The sequence below is a fragment of the Pleurodeles waltl genome, chromosome 6, assembly GCF_031143425.1.
Source record: "Pleurodeles waltl isolate 20211129_DDA chromosome 6, aPleWal1.hap1.20221129, whole genome shotgun sequence".
In the NCBI taxonomy this organism is placed as follows: domain Eukaryota; kingdom Metazoa; phylum Chordata; class Amphibia; order Caudata; family Salamandridae; genus Pleurodeles; species Pleurodeles waltl.
The window spans coordinates 1599016678-1599037178 of NC_090445.1; the positions used below are offsets into that span (position 1 = coordinate 1599016678).

The following is a 20501-nucleotide window of genomic DNA, read 5'->3' on the forward strand; positions in this document are numbered from 1 at the left end:
TGGCGCTGTTGTTATCCCGAATGGCAACACTTTGAACTGGTAATGTACTCCTTGGAATACAAACCTTAAGTACTTTCTGTGGGAAGGATGTATAGGTATATGGAAATATGCATCCTTTAGGTCTAGTGTTGTCATGTAGTCTTGTTGTTTGAGCAGTGGGATCACGTCTTGCAGTGTCACCATGTGAAAGTGATCTGATTTGATGTAGATGTTTAGTGTTCTGAGATCTAATATAGGTCTTAGAGTTTTGTCTTTTTTGGGTATGAGAAAGTACAGGGAGTAAACACCTGTTCCTCTTTGATGAATTGGTACTATTTCTATAGCATCTTTTTGCAACAACGCTTGGACCTCCAGTTGTAAGAGTTCCATGTGTTGTTTGGACATGTTGTGTGTTTTCGGTGGGACATTTGGAGGGAATTGCAGAAATTCTATGCAGTAACCATGCTGGATAATGGCTAGGACCCACATGTCTGTTGTTATTTCTTCCAAGTGTTTGTAGAACTTGCTTAGTGTCCCCCCCACAGGTGTTATGTGTTGGGGATTTGTGACTTTGAAGTCACTGTTTATTTTGTGGAGTTTTGGGACTCTGGAACTTCCCTCTACTCTTTGGGAACTGTCCCCCTCTATATTGTCCCCAAAAACCTCCCAGCTGATATTGACTTTGATAAGTGGGCCTTGTTTGTGAGGTTGAGGGTTCTGTGCTCTGTCCCCGAAACTGTGATTTCCGAAAAGTGCCTCTGCTCTGTGGGGAGTAGAGTGTGCCCATGGCTTTGGCCGTATCTGTGTCTTTTTTGAGTTTTTCAATAGCAGTGTCCACCTCCGGCCTAAACAACTGCTGTCCGTTAAATGGCATATTCAGCACAGCTTGTTGTATTTCCGGCTTGAATCCTGATGTACGCAGCCATGCGTGTCTCCTTATGGTCACTGCTGTATTTACTGTCCTAGCAGCTGTGTCCGCTGCATCCATTGCTGAGCGTATCTGATTGTTCAAGATACTCTGTCCTTCCTCCACCACTTGTTGTGCTCTCTTTTGGAACTCTTTGGGCAAGTGTTCTATGAAATGTTGCATTTCGTCCCAATGAGCTCTATCATATCTGGCCAGCAAGGCCTGTGAGTTGGCAATGCGCCATTGGTTGGCTGCTTGTGCCGCAACCCTTTTCCCCGCAGTGTCGAACTTGCGACTCTCCTTGTCTGGAGGTGGAGCGTCTCCTGAGGTGTGTGAGTTCGCTCTCTTGCGAGCTGCCCCTACTACCAGAGTCTGGTGTTAATTGCTGCGTGATGTACACAGGGTCTGTTGGTGGCGGTTTGTACTTCTTCTCCACCCTTGGAGTAATGGCCCTGCCCTTAACAGGCTCCTGAAACACCTGTTTGGAGTGCTTCAGCATTCCCGGTAGCATAGGGAGACTCTGGAACTGGCTATGTGTGGACAATAGTGGGTTAAATAAAAAATCATCCTCGATAGGTTCTGCATGCAGGGTGACATTATGAAACACCGCTGCTCTTGACACCACCTGTGTGTAGGCTGTACTGTCCTCAGGTGGTGACGGTCTCGCTGGGTAACAGTCTGGGCTGTTATCTGATACAGGCGCATTAAAGATCCCATGCGTCGGGATCATCCTGACTCATTCCAGTATGAGTTGGTGACTGCATCATTGGTGGAGTGGCTACCGGTGATGGTTGTGGTGAGCGTGGTGGAGATGGTGGCGGGGTTACTTGTCTTGCCACCTTTGCCTGTGGCTGCTTGTCTTTCTCCTGAAAGGCAAGTTTTCTCTTCATTCGAATTGGGGGAAGAGTACTGATCTTCCCTGTGTCTTTTTGAATGTGGAGCCTTCTTTGAGTGTAGTCTGGCTCCACTGACTCTAGTTCCTGTCCAAATCTGTCTCCTTGCATTTGTAAGGACAGGCCCTGTTCCTCTGTGTAGGAACTTGATTTCGGTTCCGAGGCCGGATGTTTCAGTATGGAAACTTTTTCGGCAGTCTTTTTCGGTTCCGACAACACTTTTTTTTAATCTTCAGCGTACTGATCTCTCGGTGCCGACTCCTTTCGGTGCCGCCCTCTCGGTGCCGAAATTTCTCTGACCCGCTGTCTCGGGGTCGAGTCTGCTCTGTGCCGGTATCTCGACCGGAGTCGGATACCTTCGACACAAGCGTGCCCTTTTTCGGTGCCGATGGTCGGTCACCAATTTTTCGGGTTAAGCCATGGCCTGTTGGCGGTGGCGTCCCCTGGGCTTTAGCGGTTTTTCCGTGAGTTTTGTGTATTGATGTCTTATTCACGGTTTTTGGCGTCTGTTCGGGATCGACCTCGTCCGAGTCCGAATCCTCGATGGAGAAGGTTTCTTCTTCCTCTTCCAAGTGTCTTTGTCCTGTCGGTGCCGACGCCATTTGTAGTCTTCTTGCTCTTCGGTCTCTTAACGTCTTCCTCGACCGAAACGCTTGACAGACCTCACAAGTATCTTCTTTGTGTTCTGGAGACAAACACAAATTACAGACCAGATGCTGATTTGTATAAGGATACTTGTTGTGACATTTGGGGCAGAAGCGGAATGGGGTCTGTTCCATTAGCCTTGAAGATGCACGTGGTCAGGCCGACCAGGCCCCGCCGGGGGATAGAAAACCCCGAAGAGCCACCAGAGCTCTTACAAATTCGGTGTCGATCTGTTGTAACTAACCCGATACCGAACGCCAACAATACCGTCGAAATTTCCGAGATTCTAACTATCTTTCCGAACCGAAACACGGAGCGAAAAGGAACACGTCCGAACCCGATGGCGGAAAGAAAACAATCTAAGATGGAGTCGACGCCCATGCGCAATGGAGCCGAAAGGGGAGGAGTCCCTCGATCTCGTGACTCGAAAAAGGACTTCTTCGAAGAAAAACAACTTGTAACACTCCGAGCCCAACACTAGATGGCAGCTACACATGCCATCGAACATATATATATATATATGGAAAATGTCACTTACCCAGTGTACATCTGTTCGTGGCATTAGTCGCTGCAGATTCACATGCTGTGCACAGTCCGCCATCTGGTGTTGGGCTCGGAGTGTTACAAGTTGTTTTTCTTCAAAGAAGTCTTTTCGAGTCACGAGACCGAGGGACTCCTCCCATTTCGACTCCATTGCGCATGGGCGTCGACTCCATCTTAGATTGTTTTGCCCGCAGAGGGTGAGGTAGGAGTTGTGTATGCTAGTAATAGTGCCCATGCAATGGAGTGAATGCGTATGTACATAATAAAGTTTTAAGTAATATATTTACAAATGTACAAATGTTTAAGATCTACTTCTAAACGGCTACAGGCTCCCGGGGAGGCGGGTGGGCGCATGTGAATCTGCAGCGACTAATGCCACGAACAGATTTACACTGGGTAAGTGACATTTTCCGTTCGATGGCATGTGTAGCTGCAGATACACATGCTGTGCATAGACTAGTAAGCAGTTATCTCCCCAAAAGCGGTGGTTCAGCCTGTAGGAGTTGAAGTAGTTTGAAATAATGTTCTTAATACAGCTTGACCTACTGTTGCTTGTTGTGCAGTTAGCACATCTACACAGTAGTGCTTGGTAAATGTATGAGGCGTAGACCATGATGCTGCCTTACATATTTCGTTCATTGGAATATTTCCTAGAAAGGCCATGGTAGCACCTTTCTTTCTGGGGGAGTGTGCCTTTGGTGTAATAGGCAGTTCTCTTTTAGCTTTAAGATAGCAGGTTTGAATGCACTTAACTATCCATCTAGCAATGCCTTGTTTTGAAATTGGATTTCCTGTATGAGGTTTTTGAAAGGCAATAAATAGTTGTTTTGTCTTTCGAATTAGTTTTGTTCTGTCAATGTAGTACATTAGTGCTCTTTTGATGTCTAATGTATGTAGTGCTCTTTCGGCTACCGAATCTGGCTGTGGGAAGAACACTGGTAATTCTACTGTCTGATTTAAGTGGAACGGTGAGATTACTTTTGGTAAAAATTTAGGATTGGTCCGTAGAACAACTTTATTTTTGTGTATTTGAATAAATGGTTCTTGAATGGTAAATGCTTGAATTTCACTCACTCTTCTTAGAGATGTGATGGCAATTAAAAATGCAACTTTCCACGTTAAGTATTGCATTTCACAAGAGTGCATGGGCTCAAAAGGTAGACCCATGAGTCGTGTTAGGACAATGTTGAGGTTCCATGAAGGAACTGGTGGTGTTCTTGGTGGTATAATTCTCTTTAGGCCTTCCATAAACGCCTTTATGACTGGTATCCTAAACAATGAAATTGAGTGTGTAATTTATAGGTAGGCAGAAATTGCCGTAAGATGTATTTTAATGGAAGAGAAAGCTAGGTTCGATTTTTGCAAATGTAGTAAGTATCCCACTATTTCTTTTGCAGATGCGTGTAAAGGTTGAATTTGATTATTATGGCAGTAATAAACAAATCTTTTCCACTTATTTGCATAGCAGTGTCTAGTGGTAGGTTTTCTAGCTTGTTTTATGACCTCCATGCATTCCTGTGTGAGGTCTAAGTGCCCGAATTCTAGGATTTCAGGAGCCAAATTGCTAGATTCAACGATGCTGGATTTGGATGTCTGATCTGTTGTTTGTGTTGTGTTAACAGATCTGTTCTGTTGGGTAGTTTGACATGAGGTACTACTGAAAGGTCTAGTAGTGTTGTGTACCAAGGTTGCCTTGCCCATGTTGGTGCTATTAGTATGAGTTTGAGTTTGTTTTGACTCAACCTGTTTACTAGATATGGAAGGAGAGGGAGAGGGGGAAAAGCGTACGCAAATATCCCTGACCAGTTCCTTGGGATTGATCTTGTGGGTACCTGGATGCGAAGTTTTGGCATTTTGAGTTTTCCTTTGTTGTAAATAGATCTATTTGAGGTGTTCCCCAAATTTGAAAGTAATTGTTTAGTATTTGGGGGTGAATTTCCCATTCGTGGGTTTGTTGGTGATCTCGAGAGAGATTGTCTGCCAACTGGTTCTGAGTCCCTGGAATAAATTGTGCTATTAGGCGAATGTGGTTGTGAATCGCCCAATGCCATATTTTTTGTGTTAGGAGGCACAACTGTGTCGAGTGTGTCCCTCCTTGTTTAGATAATACATTGTTGTCATGTTGTCTGTTTTGACAAGAATGTATTTGTGGGTTATTATGGGTTGAAATGCTTTCAGCGCTAGAAATACTTCTAACAGTTCTAAGTGATTTATGTGAAACTGCCTCTGATGTATGTCCCATTGTCCTTGGATGCTGTGTTGATTGAGGTGTGTTCCCCACCCTGTCATGGAAGCATCCGTCGTTATGACGTATTGTGGCACTGGGTTTTGGAAAGGCCGCCCTCGGTTTAAATTTGTACTGTTCCACCAGAGAAGCGAGATGTATGTTTGGCGGTCTATCAACACCAGATCTAGAAGTTGACCCTGTGCTTGTGACCATTGTGATGCTAGGCACTGTTGTAAGGGCCGCATGTGCAATCTTGCGTTTGGGACAATGGCTATGCATGAAGACATCATGCCTAGGAGTTTCATTACCATTTTGACTTGTATCTTTTGTGTTGGATACATGGCCTGTATTACCTTGTGAAATGTTTGAACCCTTTGTGGACTTGGAGTGGCAATCCCTTTTGCTGTGTTGATTGTCGCTCCTAAGTATTGGTGTGTTTGACACAGCAAAAGGTGTGACTTCGCGTAGTTGATGGAGAAACCTAGCCTGTGAAGGGTCTGTATGACATATTTTGTGTGCTGTGAACACTGTCTGAGCGTGTTGGTTTTGATTAACCAGTCGTCTAAGTACGGGAACACATGTATTCGCTGCCTTCTGATATGTGCAGCTACTACTGCCAGGCATTTTGTAAAAACTCTTGGAGCAGTTGTTATTCCGAATGGCAACACTTTGAATTGGTAATGTATTCCTTGGAATACGAACCTTAGGTATTTCCTGTGTGAAGGATGTATTGGTATATGGAAATACACATCTTTTAGGTCTAATGTTGTCATGTAATCTTGCTGTTTGAGCAGTGGGATTACGTCTTGTAACGTGACCATGTGAAAGTGGTCTGATTTGATGTAGGTATTTAGTGTTCTGAGATCTAGTATTGGTCTCAGAGTTTTGTCCTTTTTGGGTATTAGAAAGTACAGTGAGTAAACTCCTGTGTTTTTTTTGTAGATTTGGTACTAATTCTATTGCGTCCTTTTGTAGCAATGCTTGAACTTCTAGACCTAGAAGATCTATATGTTGTTTTGACATATTGTGTGTTTTCGGTGGGACGTTCGGAGGGAATTGGCGAAATTCTATGCAATAACCATGCTGGATAATTGCTAAGACCCAAGTGTCTGTTGTTATTTCCTCCCAAAGTTTGTAAAATTGGCTTAGTCTTCCCCCCACAGGTGTTATGTGATGGGGTTGTGTGACTTGTGAGTCACTGTTTATTTTGAGGAGTTTTTGGGCCTTGGAATTTTCCTCGATTTCTTGGGAATTGGCCCCCTCTATATTGCCCCCGAAAACCTCCCCTTTGATATTGACCCTGGTAAGTAGGCCTTGTTTGTGAGGTTGTGGTTTCTGTGGGTTGACCTCGAAACCCTCCCCTAAAAGGTGTTTTCCGAAATGTGCCTCTGCTCTGCGGGGAGTAGAGTGCGCCCATGGCTTTGGCTGTATCAGTGTCTTTTTTGAGTTTCTCAATGGCAGTGTCAACCTCCGGCCCAAACAATTGCTGTTCATTAAATGGCATATTGAGCACAGCTTGTTGGATTTCCGGCTTGAACCCTGAAGTGCGCAGCCATGCGTGCCTTCGTATCGTGATTGCAGTGTTTATTGTCCTTGCAGCTGTATCTGCTGCATCCATGGAAGACCGTATCTGATTATTTGAGATACTTTGTCCCTCTTCTACCACCTGTTGCGCTCTTTTTTGGAACTCCTTGGGTAAGTGTTCGATGAAATGTTGCATTTCATCCCAATGAGCTCTGTCGTATCTTGCCAAAAGTGCTTGGGAATTGGCAATACGCCATTGATTAGCTGCTTGTGCTGCAACCCTTTTTCCCGCAGCATCAAATTTGCGGCTCTCTTTGTCTGGAGGTGGTGCGTCTCCTGAGGTATGAGAGTTGGCTCTCTTACGAGCTGCCCCAACAACTACTGAGTCTGGTGTTAGTTGTGTTGTAATATAGATTGGATCTGTTGGCGGTGGGTTGTACTTTTTCTCCACCCTTGGAGTTATGGCTCTGCCTTTAACTGGATCCTGAAATATTTGCTTTGAATGTTTTAGCATTCCTGGGAGCATGGGAAGGCTTTGGTACTGACTATGGGTGGAGGATAGGGTGTTAAACAGAAAGTCATCCTCAATTGGTTCAGAATTAAGGTGACGTTGTGAAATTCGGCTGCTCTTACGACCACCTGTGTGTAGGATGTACTGTCCTCAGGTGGTGACGGTTTTGTGGGGTAGGAGTCTGGGCTGTTGTCAGACACTGGAGCATCGTAAAGTGGTGGAGTTGTTGCTGGTGATGCATGTATTGATGGTGGTGGAGACGGTGGTGGGGTTGATTTCCTTGTCACTTTTGCCTGTGGTTGCTTGTCCTTTTGTTGAAAGGCAAGTTTCCTTTTTATTTTGATTGGGGGAAGAGTGGTTATCTTCCCTGTGTCCTCATGAATATGAAGCCTTCTTTGCGTGTAGTCAGGCTCTACAGCTTGAAGCTCCTCTCCAAATCTATGTAATTGGGAGGTTACTCCTTGTTCCTCTGTATAGGAACTAGTTTTCGGCTCCGAGGCTGGATGTTTCGGAACCGAAACCTTTTTGGAAGTCTTTTTAGGCTCCGAAGAAACCTTCTTTGTTTTCGGCGTGGTGTCTCGGTGCCGAAATTCTTCGGTGCTGCTGTCTCTGTGCCGAAGTTTCTCGGAGCCGCTGTCTCGGCTCCGAGGTTGCTGTGTGGCGGTATCTCGACCGGAGTCGGATGACTTCGACACCAGCATGCCCTTTTTCGGTGCCTTGGATCGGTCACCTAGTTTTCGGGTTAAGCCATGGCCTGTTGGCGGTGGCGTCCCCTGGGCTTTTGTGGACTTCTCGGGAGTCTTGATTTTCGACGTCTTACTCACGGTTTGGGGTGTTTCTTCGGCGTTGAGTTCTTCAGAATCCGACTCGCGGATGGAGAAAGCTTCTTCTTCCTCCTTGAAACGTTCTTGACCTGTCGGAGTGGACGCCATTTGTAGTCTCCTGGCTCTTCGGTCTCTCAGCGTCTTCCTCGACCGAAACGCTCGACAGGCTTCACAAGTTTCCTCCTTGTGCTCGGGGGACAAGCACAAGTTACAGACCAGATGCTGATCCGTATACAGATACTTGTTATGGCATTTTGGGTAGAAGCGGAATGGGGTCCGTTCCATCAGCCTTGAAGTCGCACGTGGCCGGGCCGACCAGGCCTCGACGGGGGATCGAAAAAACCCCGAAGGGCCACCGGAGCTCTTCAAAATTCGGTGTCGATTTGTTCTAACTAACCCGATACCGAACGCAAACAATACCGACGATTTTTTCCGAGATTCTAACTAACTTTCCGACCCGAAACACGGAGCGAAAAGGAACACGTCCGAACCCGATGGCGGAAAAAAAACAATCTAAGATGGAGTCAACGCCCATGCGCAATGGAGTCGAAATGGGAGGAGTCCCTCGGTCTCGTGACTCGAAAAGACTTCTTCGAAGAAAAACAACTTGTAACACTCCGAGCCCAACACCAGATGGCGGACTGTGCACAGCATGTGTATCTGCAGCTACACATGCCATCGAACATATATATATATATATATATATATCAATCATCTGTCAACAAGTAAACTTGAAAAAGAGCATTCATTTATGGCATCTGTAAGGTCATTGCTAAGGTCACAGGTGATTATGTATTATTTAGGGTATTTCACCAGTATGGGCCAAGCTAATGGGGCACCTGAGCACTTCACAGACATCAAGCATACAGTGTGATCCATAAAAATGACACAGCTCCAGCTAGGTACTTAACAAGAGCATCAAGCAGAAATCCAACTAGAATTTTTTCAAGTGCACAGCCATACCTGTAATAGGCATGTATGTTCATTCTTACATATATTATTCAAAACTTCTAGAGGTATGCATGGACAAAATCCTCTAGATTCCACAATTACAGAGGCAACATCAACGTGGAGGCTAATGATCAACGTAGGAAACGGATGAGTGGAGGGCTAGATGTGTGTTGGAAATAGAGAAGAAGAGGGTATCTCTTCTCTTTCCTTGGTTTGGAAATTTCAAGTTTTAGGATTATTTGGTTTGTGCTACATGTGGTGTGAGCTGGGGCTGCCGGAGGGACTTTTTCAAATAATCAGTTTTTTTTTGCTGCTTTATCTTCTGTAGATTATACATAAGCATTTGAACGTGATACAGGCATGAACAGTGAGCCAGCTTTCTCAGGGCTGGTGTAATAGTATAATGTTTCCAAGTAATCAGGCGTGCAGTGCCATCCAAGACAGCTTTAAATGACATGAGGGTGCTATCAGGTGTTCACGTGAGTAGAACTCTGCATCCATTTATGTGACGGAGGACAAATGTTTGAAAGGTAGATGCTTTCATGGTCTTCGGGTAATGGTTTGATTTGGAAAAGGGAATGCTTCATTTGCAGATGAAGCATTCATTTTGAGATCACCACTCAGGTGCTTTCTGATGCTATGTGGCATCTCGTTTGTAGGCTGCGAGCTGTGCATTAGATGACTGGCTGCCTCATCTCTGTTCAATATGTATATCTGTGGAATTTCAGTGGTTCATAAGTTTGAAGTGTGACCATAAAATCTACTCAAACACATTGTTCTAAGATTGTCAATGATTTGATAATGTCAGTTAAATACTGATTTTAGCAGATAGCCCCAGAAGTCTTTTCATTGGTTCTTTGGGGTTTTGCAATGGTATACCTTTCTCGTATATCTTACTTTTCCTCCAACTCTGGCCACAATGCCTACCAAACGTAGCTTGTGTCCTTCAGCAATGCCTTGTGCCCCTTATCTGTGTCCCTAATAACAGTGGGGGCACTTACATGAGGACTCTTCCCTCTTTCCCTGCTGGGAACGCAGGCACAATACCTACCTGTAATCTGAACGCTCCTCATTTGCATAAGGTATGAAATTCCCCTTCGGCTGCGTGTAGTTGTGATACTGAGATGGTGTCAGAATCAATGGGGGAAGGTCTCCTAGAAAGACAAAAAGTTTGGATTAGATTCAAGTAGTGAGACCCTTAAAAGGCTTTACAATTGGTCTCGTACAGTAATCAGAAAGAGGAACATCTGGCTAGTCAAAGATGAAGTCATAATATGTGACTAGCAAGAGCCTCTTACATTGTTCAAATACATCTGGGGAGGTTGTATCTTACTATTCTGGTACCTTTGAGTGTTCACGTATCAATTTTATCTCAGTGGTATCTTGAGAACATGAGTATCTCTCGATCTTGAATTCCTGCTACAAGTATCACATGGAAGCACCATCTATGTAAACTCCCAGCAGCATTTTTGTACCTTCCAGTAGCAAGTATGACTTCTATATCTGCAGTACTGAAATGAGCAAAAATGTACAGTGCTGTGTGCTTGAACATAGGGGGATTCTGAACCACAAATGTGCTGTAAAGCATTTTTTGTATAATAGCAAAAACTTTAGGACTACTTTGACAGTCCCACCACATTCGAACTAGCAAATAATGAGACCTCCCTATCGCCCATTCTCTTGAAGGTACTTCAAGCACTTACGCTGAGCTCATGAACCTCATCTGGCTTGTTTTTCTATCTCGGAAAGAGTAATGCAGGTCTGCAACTCCTGGGCAATCATGCCTATCATACTGCAGAAAGCTGATGGATATGCAAGACTCACATTTCACAGAGGGCTGACTGCAACTTTTAAGACAGAGAGTCACTTTCTCTGCCACCCAAGAGACACATGCTGGTTGCGAATTCAGGCGCATTTCAGGTTTCTCAGTGTTTGCACAGGAACTTCGACTTGCAAATACTGGGCAAACTTTAGGGATTCTGTCCTACGAGTTGTTCCCATCTGTCTCATTTGTGACATCATGCTTTCATAAAAGGGTCCTGTCAGTCATCTGAGCTCCTAATAGGGCACAGAGATGGTTCATGGTGTACGGTGTGCTATATAGTGACTTATATATTCATGCACTGATAAGGAACCACTTGAGAGCTCTAAAAGTAAAGACAAAATTTCCAGGCCTTTATCCTTAAAACAGTGCTGCTATTGTAAATGTTATATTATTGTCAAAAAAGATCTCGGGTTAATCCAGTATCAGGCCAGAGGTGGTCAACTATATTCATTGAGCTAAAAATAAATTTTATTCACTTTTCAGTGAACTGGGGTTTGATTTATAAAGAATTAGCCTCTATCCATCTACATTGCTTTCACAGCTGCATCCTGGATAATTCCATACTATTCATCCCCTCATCATGGCCAGAAATTGATATAATATTTTCAGAAACCAGAAAAGGAAATCTAGAAGAGAAAGAATAATGCTTGGAACTATAAGTGTAAGGTCACAAACTCTGCTTCGATTTTCTGCACTGATCCACTCAGTAAAATATTACCTACAACAATCTGTAAACTCGTAATTGTTTTTGTTAGATAGAAATGCTAAGGACGTACAACTACACCTCATACACATGCAAAAAAAAAAAGAAAGAGAGTATGAATTCGTTATAGGGGGCTTGAGAGTTCAGCATGCTAAATGGGTATTGTTCATTGAGAACATTTTATATTTTTCAAACAGGCATGTGTTCCGGCTTACTTCCAACTTAGCTGATTATTTTCAAACCACATAGGACTATGGATGTAGACGCCATCGAGGAAGCGTAATTGTCAATGGGGAAGAAAACCTACCTATCTCAGGCACCGACAGTGCCACAGTCATTGCAACACAGACGAAGAAGGCAGGCAAGAGGATCTGAGAAAAGAGAGCCTTGGTATTGCGCTTAGCACAGTGGAACCGCTTTACTATCAAGCCATGGAACTGTCGCAACTTGAGCCACGACCCCTCCAGTTTGTAGCTTCCCTGCCCGTCATTCAATTCTTCTTCTGTTTCCTGGTCTGAAAAGAAATGATAAACTTGCATATAGAAACACAAAGTCACACTGAAGCAATGTCATATTGAAGCATTAATAATGGTCCCTTTAACATTGCTCCCACCTAAAACTATTAAAAGTTCCTTGAGTTCTGTTAAACATATTTAATGATGGCTCATTCAATTCTGTCAACAGGTAAATAAGGCAAGACTTTGCAATGACAGCATCAAGCCAGAAGCTATGTGATATGAAATATAGACAAGCGACTAAGAGAGAGAAAGAATGTATGGAGAAACCAGAAAAAATACATGGATAGAGAAACCGAGCCTGAGAGGAAAACAGAAATGGATGAAGAGGAGCCGGAAAGACGAGTAAGGAAGGAAGAGAAAGAACCTCACAGAAAAAGAAAAACAGACAAAGAAAAAAGAGCAAGAAAGTAAAAATGCAAGACAAACTAAGAAGCAAGAAAGAATAAGGATCAAGGAAAAAAAAGAGTGGGGCAGAAATATAGAAAGAAAAAAGTATACAAGGGAGAAACCACGAGAATGAGCAAGAAAGGAAACTTTAAAAAGCAAGCTCAAGAAAGAGAAAATGAATGTGTATTAGTAATAGCACGAGAAAAGAGAACAGAACAAGAAACAGTTCACAAAAGAGCAGAATGAGTGGCATAGTCAAAGACAGGACTAGTGAAAAAGGAGAGGGAAAATGTGAGAAGGGCACAATGTGGAAAATAAAACCAAATTGAGTTGTTAATTGCAAGTGAAAGGCATCGGCACAAAAAAGTGAAAAAACGAGCATGAGAAACAACCAGAAAAAGTCAGAAAGAGCAAACAAGGATAAAACATAGGCAGTGGACATTTTGAAAGGAAGAAAAATAGGTTAGGAGTTATAAAATGAATTAAAAAATAAAAAATACAGCACAGGAAGGGCATGAAATGAGGAAAAGATGGACAGACAAGTATAAAAAAAAAAGGTGAAAATGGTTATACGAAAGAGCGCAAACAAGGCAAATAGAAAAGGTGAAGAATATGGAGGTAAGGAATGAAAGAAGGATCACAAAAACAATGTGAAAGAGGAGAGGGAGGGATCAACATTTTTAAGGAGAAAACAAAGGTTGAAGAAGGAAAAGAAGTAATTAAGAGAAGTGAAAAAAAGGGAAGTTCGAGAACAAAAGGGCTGAGAATGAGTTATTAACAGTTAATATTTCTTCTTCTTACAACAAAGGCATAAACATCACCATTTATATATTTATTAAGTGTTCGTCTAAAACTTCAAAGACTTTGATTGAACAGAAATTGCATTATATTTGAAAAGGATACTTAACAACAAAAGGAGTGTGTGCTCCTTTCAAACTTTCGTAGACTGGCTCACACTGTCTCATCATGAAAGCAAAACATTTTAAGTTTCAGAATGCAAACTGAAGCAGCACACACCTTAGGAATGTTTCATGTGAGCTGCTTAGACACACTCTAGATGAGCATACAAGACTCATGTGAGTCAAGTGAAATAACCTTAATTAAGGCAATATATTCAGGTGTCCTAAGTTGTCCTAGACTATCGGATAAAAACAGAATTCGCTAGTGACATCCTAAGTTGGAATCTGGATTGGAAAATGTAGTATTATTTTTTTTTACACCACCTGTTGTAAATTAGTAACTGATAAGGCTGTTCCCTCCATTGAAAGATATCTTGCATCACGTGAATGCCATATGAGGGATTTAAAATGTGATTGACGTCACCTCCAAGTTAGTTTTGTGCTACTAGAAGGTATCCTGCTTGGAGTGGTACCTGATGCAAGATGGCCCAGAACCACCCACTCGTACTTAGATAGCCAATGGAAATGGGTCTGCCTTCTCAATGACGCATTACATTGTCTTGGTTCTGTTAGTATTGAGTCAATGCAGCTCGAGTTATCATCAAAGTGAAGCTAGGCTACGTAATACCTCATTTAGCATACTCAACTTTTGAAAGTCTTAAGATGGTACCAAAGCAAGCAGCACATACAGAACGGGAACCTCTAGAAAAAAAGTGTGAGCCCAACGTTACAACAGTTACAGTGCGTACTGGTTAACTCCTGTATTATCTTTAAATAATATGGTGCTTATTCGCAGAGATTTTTATGGAAAAGCCCTACTTACACGAGGAAGAATATTTCCCAGTTTCTGGAGAGACTCTTGCATCCTAAGGATAAAGGTTTAGTGGTTACAACACATTTTAACAGCCCACAGCTGGTGGCAGGAGGTGTTATTTGGTTAGAGCTGCCCTGGCATGAACAGTCTCCTGAAGATGTAGGGGGTTCTATAACCTTTTACCCCTTTGGAAACACATTAAGGCTATAACCAAAAGGATGGGTATTCATCTCACTATCTTCCTTCTATCTTTCGGTTCAGTGCTTAAATTCCTTCCGAGTGTTTAGTTCTTTACAACTACACAAGGAGAGAAAGGGATTATAATAACAGAGGAGGTGTTGTAAGGACGGGTTTCAAAGTGTCAGGAGAGGCTTAAGGTGGATATCTGTCCGCAGAAAGTCTCCACATGGGGAGCATATAAAGGCCTGGCTGGAAAACAGGATTTTACTCCATTAGCTCCAGCAAACAATAGGACCTTTCCCTTCAATCCCCAGTGGAGAGCTGATCTTACTTAGTATATGTGAATACAGAGTAGGATCATCCAGTACAGGAATCTAGTAGGAACCTACTCTGTATATGGAAATAGAGAGTAGGATCATCCAGCACAGAATGTAGTAGGAGCCAAGTTCACAGTTAACAGGTAGAATGCAAAATCCTATTCCAGGTTTTGAGATTTCTTACTGTACAGGACCTCTGCAGGGGGTATGATCTTATTCAATTATATCAACACAGGAATAAACAAAAAGTTCTTATGCCACAAGGCTTAGTTAAAGGGCAGGCTCTTATGCTAAAGGAAATCAGCAGATGGAGTCAGAAGCCAGGTCTTGCTCCCTGCTATTTCAGTTAGGACAGGACAGATTCTCACTCTCAGAAACTTAGTAGACCATGACTTTGTAGTACAGAAGACTTGAATAGACAGTAGAATATTAATTACTGAAGACCTGCATGGAGTGGAGAATCGATTGCATTGCATCACGAGTGCAGATTTGTACTTCCTTTCATAAAAATACAGGATATTATTCTATGGAAAAAACTTGACCAAGTGCACAACCCTAGTCTACAGATCCTGGGCAGAGACCACAACATTACACCACAGAATGGAAAGGTGGTAGCGTACCACCCCGTTGATGCAGAATACTCACTATTCCATCCTATCCTAATCTATCCTATCCTATCTCTGAATTTCTATCATATACCATGATCTTGAAGCCACAGGTTCAAGTTATCCTGCTCAATGGGACTCTATTGGGCTAATGTTTAGCTCCTAACTTCCAGGCTTCTATGTGGATTGCCCCAACTCAGTCAGCTCTGCTGCTGTTTTCCTATTAATACTTGAGCTACCTTCAACCCCCCCCCCCCCAATCGGACTACTGGCTGCCCATCTCCTGCCACTTGCACTAAGTCCCCTGTGCCACTGCTCAAACCTATTTATCTCATTTATACTTTTCAGGGGCTGAGATATGCTGGCCAAATACACATGGTAAATTACCCTCTTTGTTGCTCTTTTTCGTACAGAGGGTGGCCTCAAAGTCTAGGGACTAGCTCTAGGTAATCATATCCTTTGGCTTGTTTTTTGTTTTGTTTTTTGTTCCCCATTTCCTTCATCGTCCGTGAGCTCAGTGATAGTGTGTACACAATAACATCATTTCCATCATCAGTACTCACGTACGAAGTTGTGGCCACTAGTGTCTAAGACTACTGGCAGAAGTATGTAGCAAGCCCTATAATAAAGTAAGCTACCTCATGGTGGGGGAGGGCTCAGCATCATATAAATAGCAAAGTTACCACTACTTTGATTCTAACTAGGAGAGAATGGTACATTCAGCCTATTGAGGGGGGTTTCATTGTTGTGCATTTTTCTCCATAGAGTACTGCAAGAGTCTGTGTTTGAATTGGGCTTGTGCTCCGGGTCGTATGCTCCATTCTCCTCTTTAGTGATGAACTATGTCCTATCTCAAACATCCCATGAGTCAAGGTGCAGCTGGGTGAGTCTCTAGTTACTGTTGGCGCAAGGAAAGACTGAACTTACGATATCTGAACAAAAGTGAAGAGCGAGATAAGACCTTGTAGAGCATTAGCTCTTAAAAACAAGCAGACACCAAACAAGGGTTGAATGTATGCAGTAATATTTACAGAGAGCTTTAGCATTTCTTGTGGGCTTTCGACTCTCCATGCTCATTTGAGACTAGATCAGGGGATTGCGTCATCCTGCAGCCTTTATTTGCGCCATACACTGTGGCCTGGCCCCATGTTAACAATCTGTTATTGGTTACTCCAGAGTCCTGACATTGTACAGTAGCTTCTGCGCTGTCTTGGGCTGTTCTCCTTTCAAACAAAACTTCTATTGCACATGCTTCGGATGGTCCCAATTTTCTGAAGCAAGTGACTTTTTAATGATTTTCAAACTGTCTCGAGACCTGTACTCATTGTGTAATGGGTTAAAAATGCTAGCCAATGTCTTGGAACTCCTCAACATTTTGTCTCTGTTTTGGAGATTGTTGATAAAGAGATGCTAGTTTCCTTTTTTAACTGAAAATGGTGGTAGTGTTCCAAATAGCTGTCCTGATTCTTCTTGTTTGTAACATTTCAGACATTTCTCTTCCTCCATTTGTTTTGAAATTCCGTCCTATCAAATGTAGACTTCTTCATGGATATCTCTTCTCTGGCCATTTCAATGTGTATTTAGAGTCCTATGCTCCTCTCACTCATGCTTGTGCCCTGGGCTACATGTACACTGAAGACACCTGGGGCGGTTTTAGAGCTTGGAAGACGGGGTACTACATTGCATATGGGACAGAGTACCCCGTCAACCAAACCCTAGGTCTGCCGCCTCATTTAGAGAGAGCGAACCTTAAGTTTTCCATAGACTGAGCCCCTGTTAGCCTACTCATCAGGCCATTGGGGGAATTAGATTATACTGCCCACCCCATTTAGGGTGCATAGTTTAATCTCATGTTTTACTGTTTGTAACTACCAGGAAAGTTTGTCACTGCCAGGAAAAACTTGGAGGTGAAGGACAGAAAAAATAATAACCCCTGGACTGTGGAAGAAAATTTCCAAGTTTCAGGAGTTATTAGTTTCTTGCTTTGTTTTTCAGAAACAAACTCCCGCGTTGGGTGTTTGGTCAATGGCTGTTGAAACTGATGGCCATCTTCCATCAATAGTTGTACACTGAAAAGAACTGCTGTGACAGCATAACCCCTTCATTGTACAGAGATGCCCCTCGGCTGGCAGTCATCTCTAAATATGCCTGACTGAATGGTGGAAGTAATGTCCTCTGAAACTCTGGCAGATAGAGTACCATACGTCAAACCGTAAATCATGCCCGTAGTTCCTTCCCACTCTTCGTTAAGGTCAAGGCTTCATTGCATCAGTCTTCCAACTCTATAGAACCATGCAGGACTGGATGGGACAAAACTGGCACAACCTCAACTAAGAAAATATGACAGATTATGTTCCTGGGTGGAAAGGCCTGACCCCGGGGCTGTACCATCTGGGTATTTGAGCAGTGTGTAACTGTACACTTCCTGTAAAGCATAAGGTAAGCACTATGCCTGCCATATGTTTCTTCCATCGTCAAGTCCTGTAACTTTTACTCCCTTCTTTGATACCAGGTGTTTGTAGGAGGTCTGTCCACTGGCCTAGACTGGATTGCAGGAGGAGGACGCACTATGGTCGATTGTGGTTGCGGGGGCCCCTACACATGGAGCTCATTGAAATGCATGCACCTACACTTGGGTCTGATCAGGCCACTCTTCACAATACAGGTTGCACTACACGGCGCATTCTAGGGGACATGTTATTATGCTCTGGCCTGGGGAATCATACCACACAAGGGCTATACCTTGGTAGGGATATATGTATACTACACACCGGACTGCCGTGCTGAGCACAATCCTATTGCATAGGACTTTTAGAAAGTGCAACTGTACTCTGCAGTACCTGGATATAGCATTGAATCTTAGTCAACAATCCTTTTCATGCACAATCAACTCAAAAATGTTACTAAGGAAGCATACAGACCTTTTACAACTTTCAGTCTTTGTTGTAATACATAAGAGCCTGCAATCCTGTTTTAAAACATCATCTCTAATTTACTTATTGCAGGGGACTAGTATAACATAGCTGCTCAACTATAATAAGTAATTATAGGTGAATTCTGACATCACAATGTCTCATGTTAGAGACAGCAGCTAAGATGAAAGGCAGGTCAAGGAGCATAATAAAAGCCAAAGTTTAAGCAAGGAAAATGGGAACTGGCTTTTCGTTTCTCAGATATCTTTTTCCACAAAGGAAAAGGGATGAGCAGAAAAGAGATATTTATGCTAATGTGTTTTTGCATGGTATAGGTCATCAGAGGTAAGATGTTACTACAAAATCTAAGCCACAACATTTTGTATTAAACTGACTGTAATCTACTTTCTGAAAAAAAATTAACTGCTATTTGGAGCGTTTTATTTCACAGTGCATTTTCTACTTGTATTCTTCTTGCATGTAGTGAACTTGAAACAGAAAAACACCAATGCTGTAAGCAGTTTGTGGGAAGAGTGATGGTTTGACCACGTATTATAAGAACAAAAGTGCCTCTTGCCGTACATTAAAAGGATATTGCAAGCAACCTCAGAGTTCCATGACCTTATAAACAACTTCACCCTTGGTCCTCGTAGAACTACTCTGTGACTTGCAATATCCAACCATGTATGGCAGGTAGTACTTTATTACACATATATTGGGAAAAGGCTTCCAGGAGATGTCTGAATCACTACTAGTCACTTCACACAATACTTTTAATGGCATCTATAGGGAAGTGAGCCTGCACAGCTGGAATAGTTAGCATAACATGAAACATGAAAGCATAACATGAAAGGATAGGATTGTTTTAGAGGCAGTAGTTTTAGATTGCTTTCATTGCTTTATAACTCATATCTTCAGATGTGCCAACATCCTTCCAGATATGTGCCCCAAAATTAAACAAAATAGGATTATAAAAGAAAACATCCATGAGCTTATTCCCACACGACAAAACACAGCAAAGCTGGCGACGGCAAGGTCTACTAGTAGCAGAATATATTGCAGCAAATCTTAAGGCACCTGTGCAGCCTAAAATCTAACACACTAATTTGCAAAGTGGCAAGGACAGAGAAGAAACAATACCAAGCATCACATCACAGCAAAAACTAAAGGCTCGGTCTGGGCATGGCTGCATTACCAACCTTGCAAACTGAAGTTATCAGGGTCCTGCAGATTATCAAACAGGGGCGAATAGTCCCCAAAGAACTCGGAATAAGCCCCACCTTCATCGCCACGCACAGAGCCCAGCGAGGATGAGGAGCACGGTGAGGCCTGCGCCAGCGGCGAACCATAGATTCGGTTGCCCGTCTCTGATTTCTCCAATGCAACTGCCGCTTCCTCTTGAGGGGGTTCCCCATTGGCATCGGGTTTGGGGCACATCTGGGGAGCTAGGTGAAAAGCATCCTTTTTGGACTCTTTAATATCTGCAATAAAAACAGCAGAATATTATTCTTTGGCCCAGCTTGATAAGTGTAATTTTCATTCAAATCAGTAGCCAAAAGAGAGAAGGTATTTAAAAAGTTTTGCCATCCTTTACTTAGACTTAAGTTAGGTCACTTTTCAGATCACTCGATTTTTTATTTCATTTCCTACACTAGGCCTGGGTGAACTAAGTTGCCCAAAACCACCCGTATTTTGGGGAAATTGGGGGTGGGAGGGTGGGAGGGTGTAGGTGCTGTGGTGCACAACATTTTCTGTGTTCAGAGGACAAAGTTCAGCAAGTATATGTGTTTTTTTTCTTTAATTGTTCTGTACGGAATGGGTTTTCAAGAGAGAAGAGCATGTTCTTATTTTTGAAGTGCTCTGCACAGGAGAGCAGCCCTTGCAGGATAGTACTTAGTTCTCCTTACCCATACACCTCTCTGAAAACTAGGACTATGAAGTCATGGGCAAGGCTTCCCTCTTAAAACACATAATATAAGTACTACAAACATAATTAACAGACCCTTATCTATATGACGATGGCGGTCCTGAATTCGAGATGGGCTACCTAAAAATAGCACAAGACTGGGCAGGAATCGGGACCACTGTGGAACTCGTGTATATTTGCATTTTGGCAATGTTTTTCTGTGCTAACGTGTGGAGAAGCGTAATGTTTGCTTTACCCCTACACAAGTAACACAAAATGTAATCAACAGCATATATTGTGTGACTTAACATTGCTAATGTAAGATGAAGCATCAAACCGTATTATTGAAGGTGCATTCACTGTAGGTATTAGAATTTCATATATACGTGTGTGTTTTAATGTTTGACTTTAACATAACGATTTGTATTTCT

At 42.8% G+C, this 20501-nt stretch overlaps 1 protein-coding gene across 3 annotated transcripts in view; it reads right to left on the reverse strand.

Moving 5' to 3' along the window:
• The window catches only part of ABCA2 (ATP binding cassette subfamily A member 2), a 499989-nt gene that overhangs the window by 136664 nt on the left and 342824 nt on the right, over positions 1-20501 (reverse strand). For 2 of the 3 annotated variants that reach the window (XM_069241449.1, XM_069241448.1), the window contains exons 27-29: positions 19364-19645; positions 11840-12046; positions 10056-10158 (exon numbers count right to left, since the gene is read on the reverse strand). In XM_069241449.1, coding sequence (XP_069097550.1) covers positions 10056-10158; positions 11840-12046; positions 19364-19645 — 592 coding nt within the window. The remainder of the gene's footprint in view (positions 1-10055; positions 10159-11839; positions 12047-19363; positions 19646-20501) is intronic. The other variant, XM_069241450.1, reaches the window with a different exon arrangement.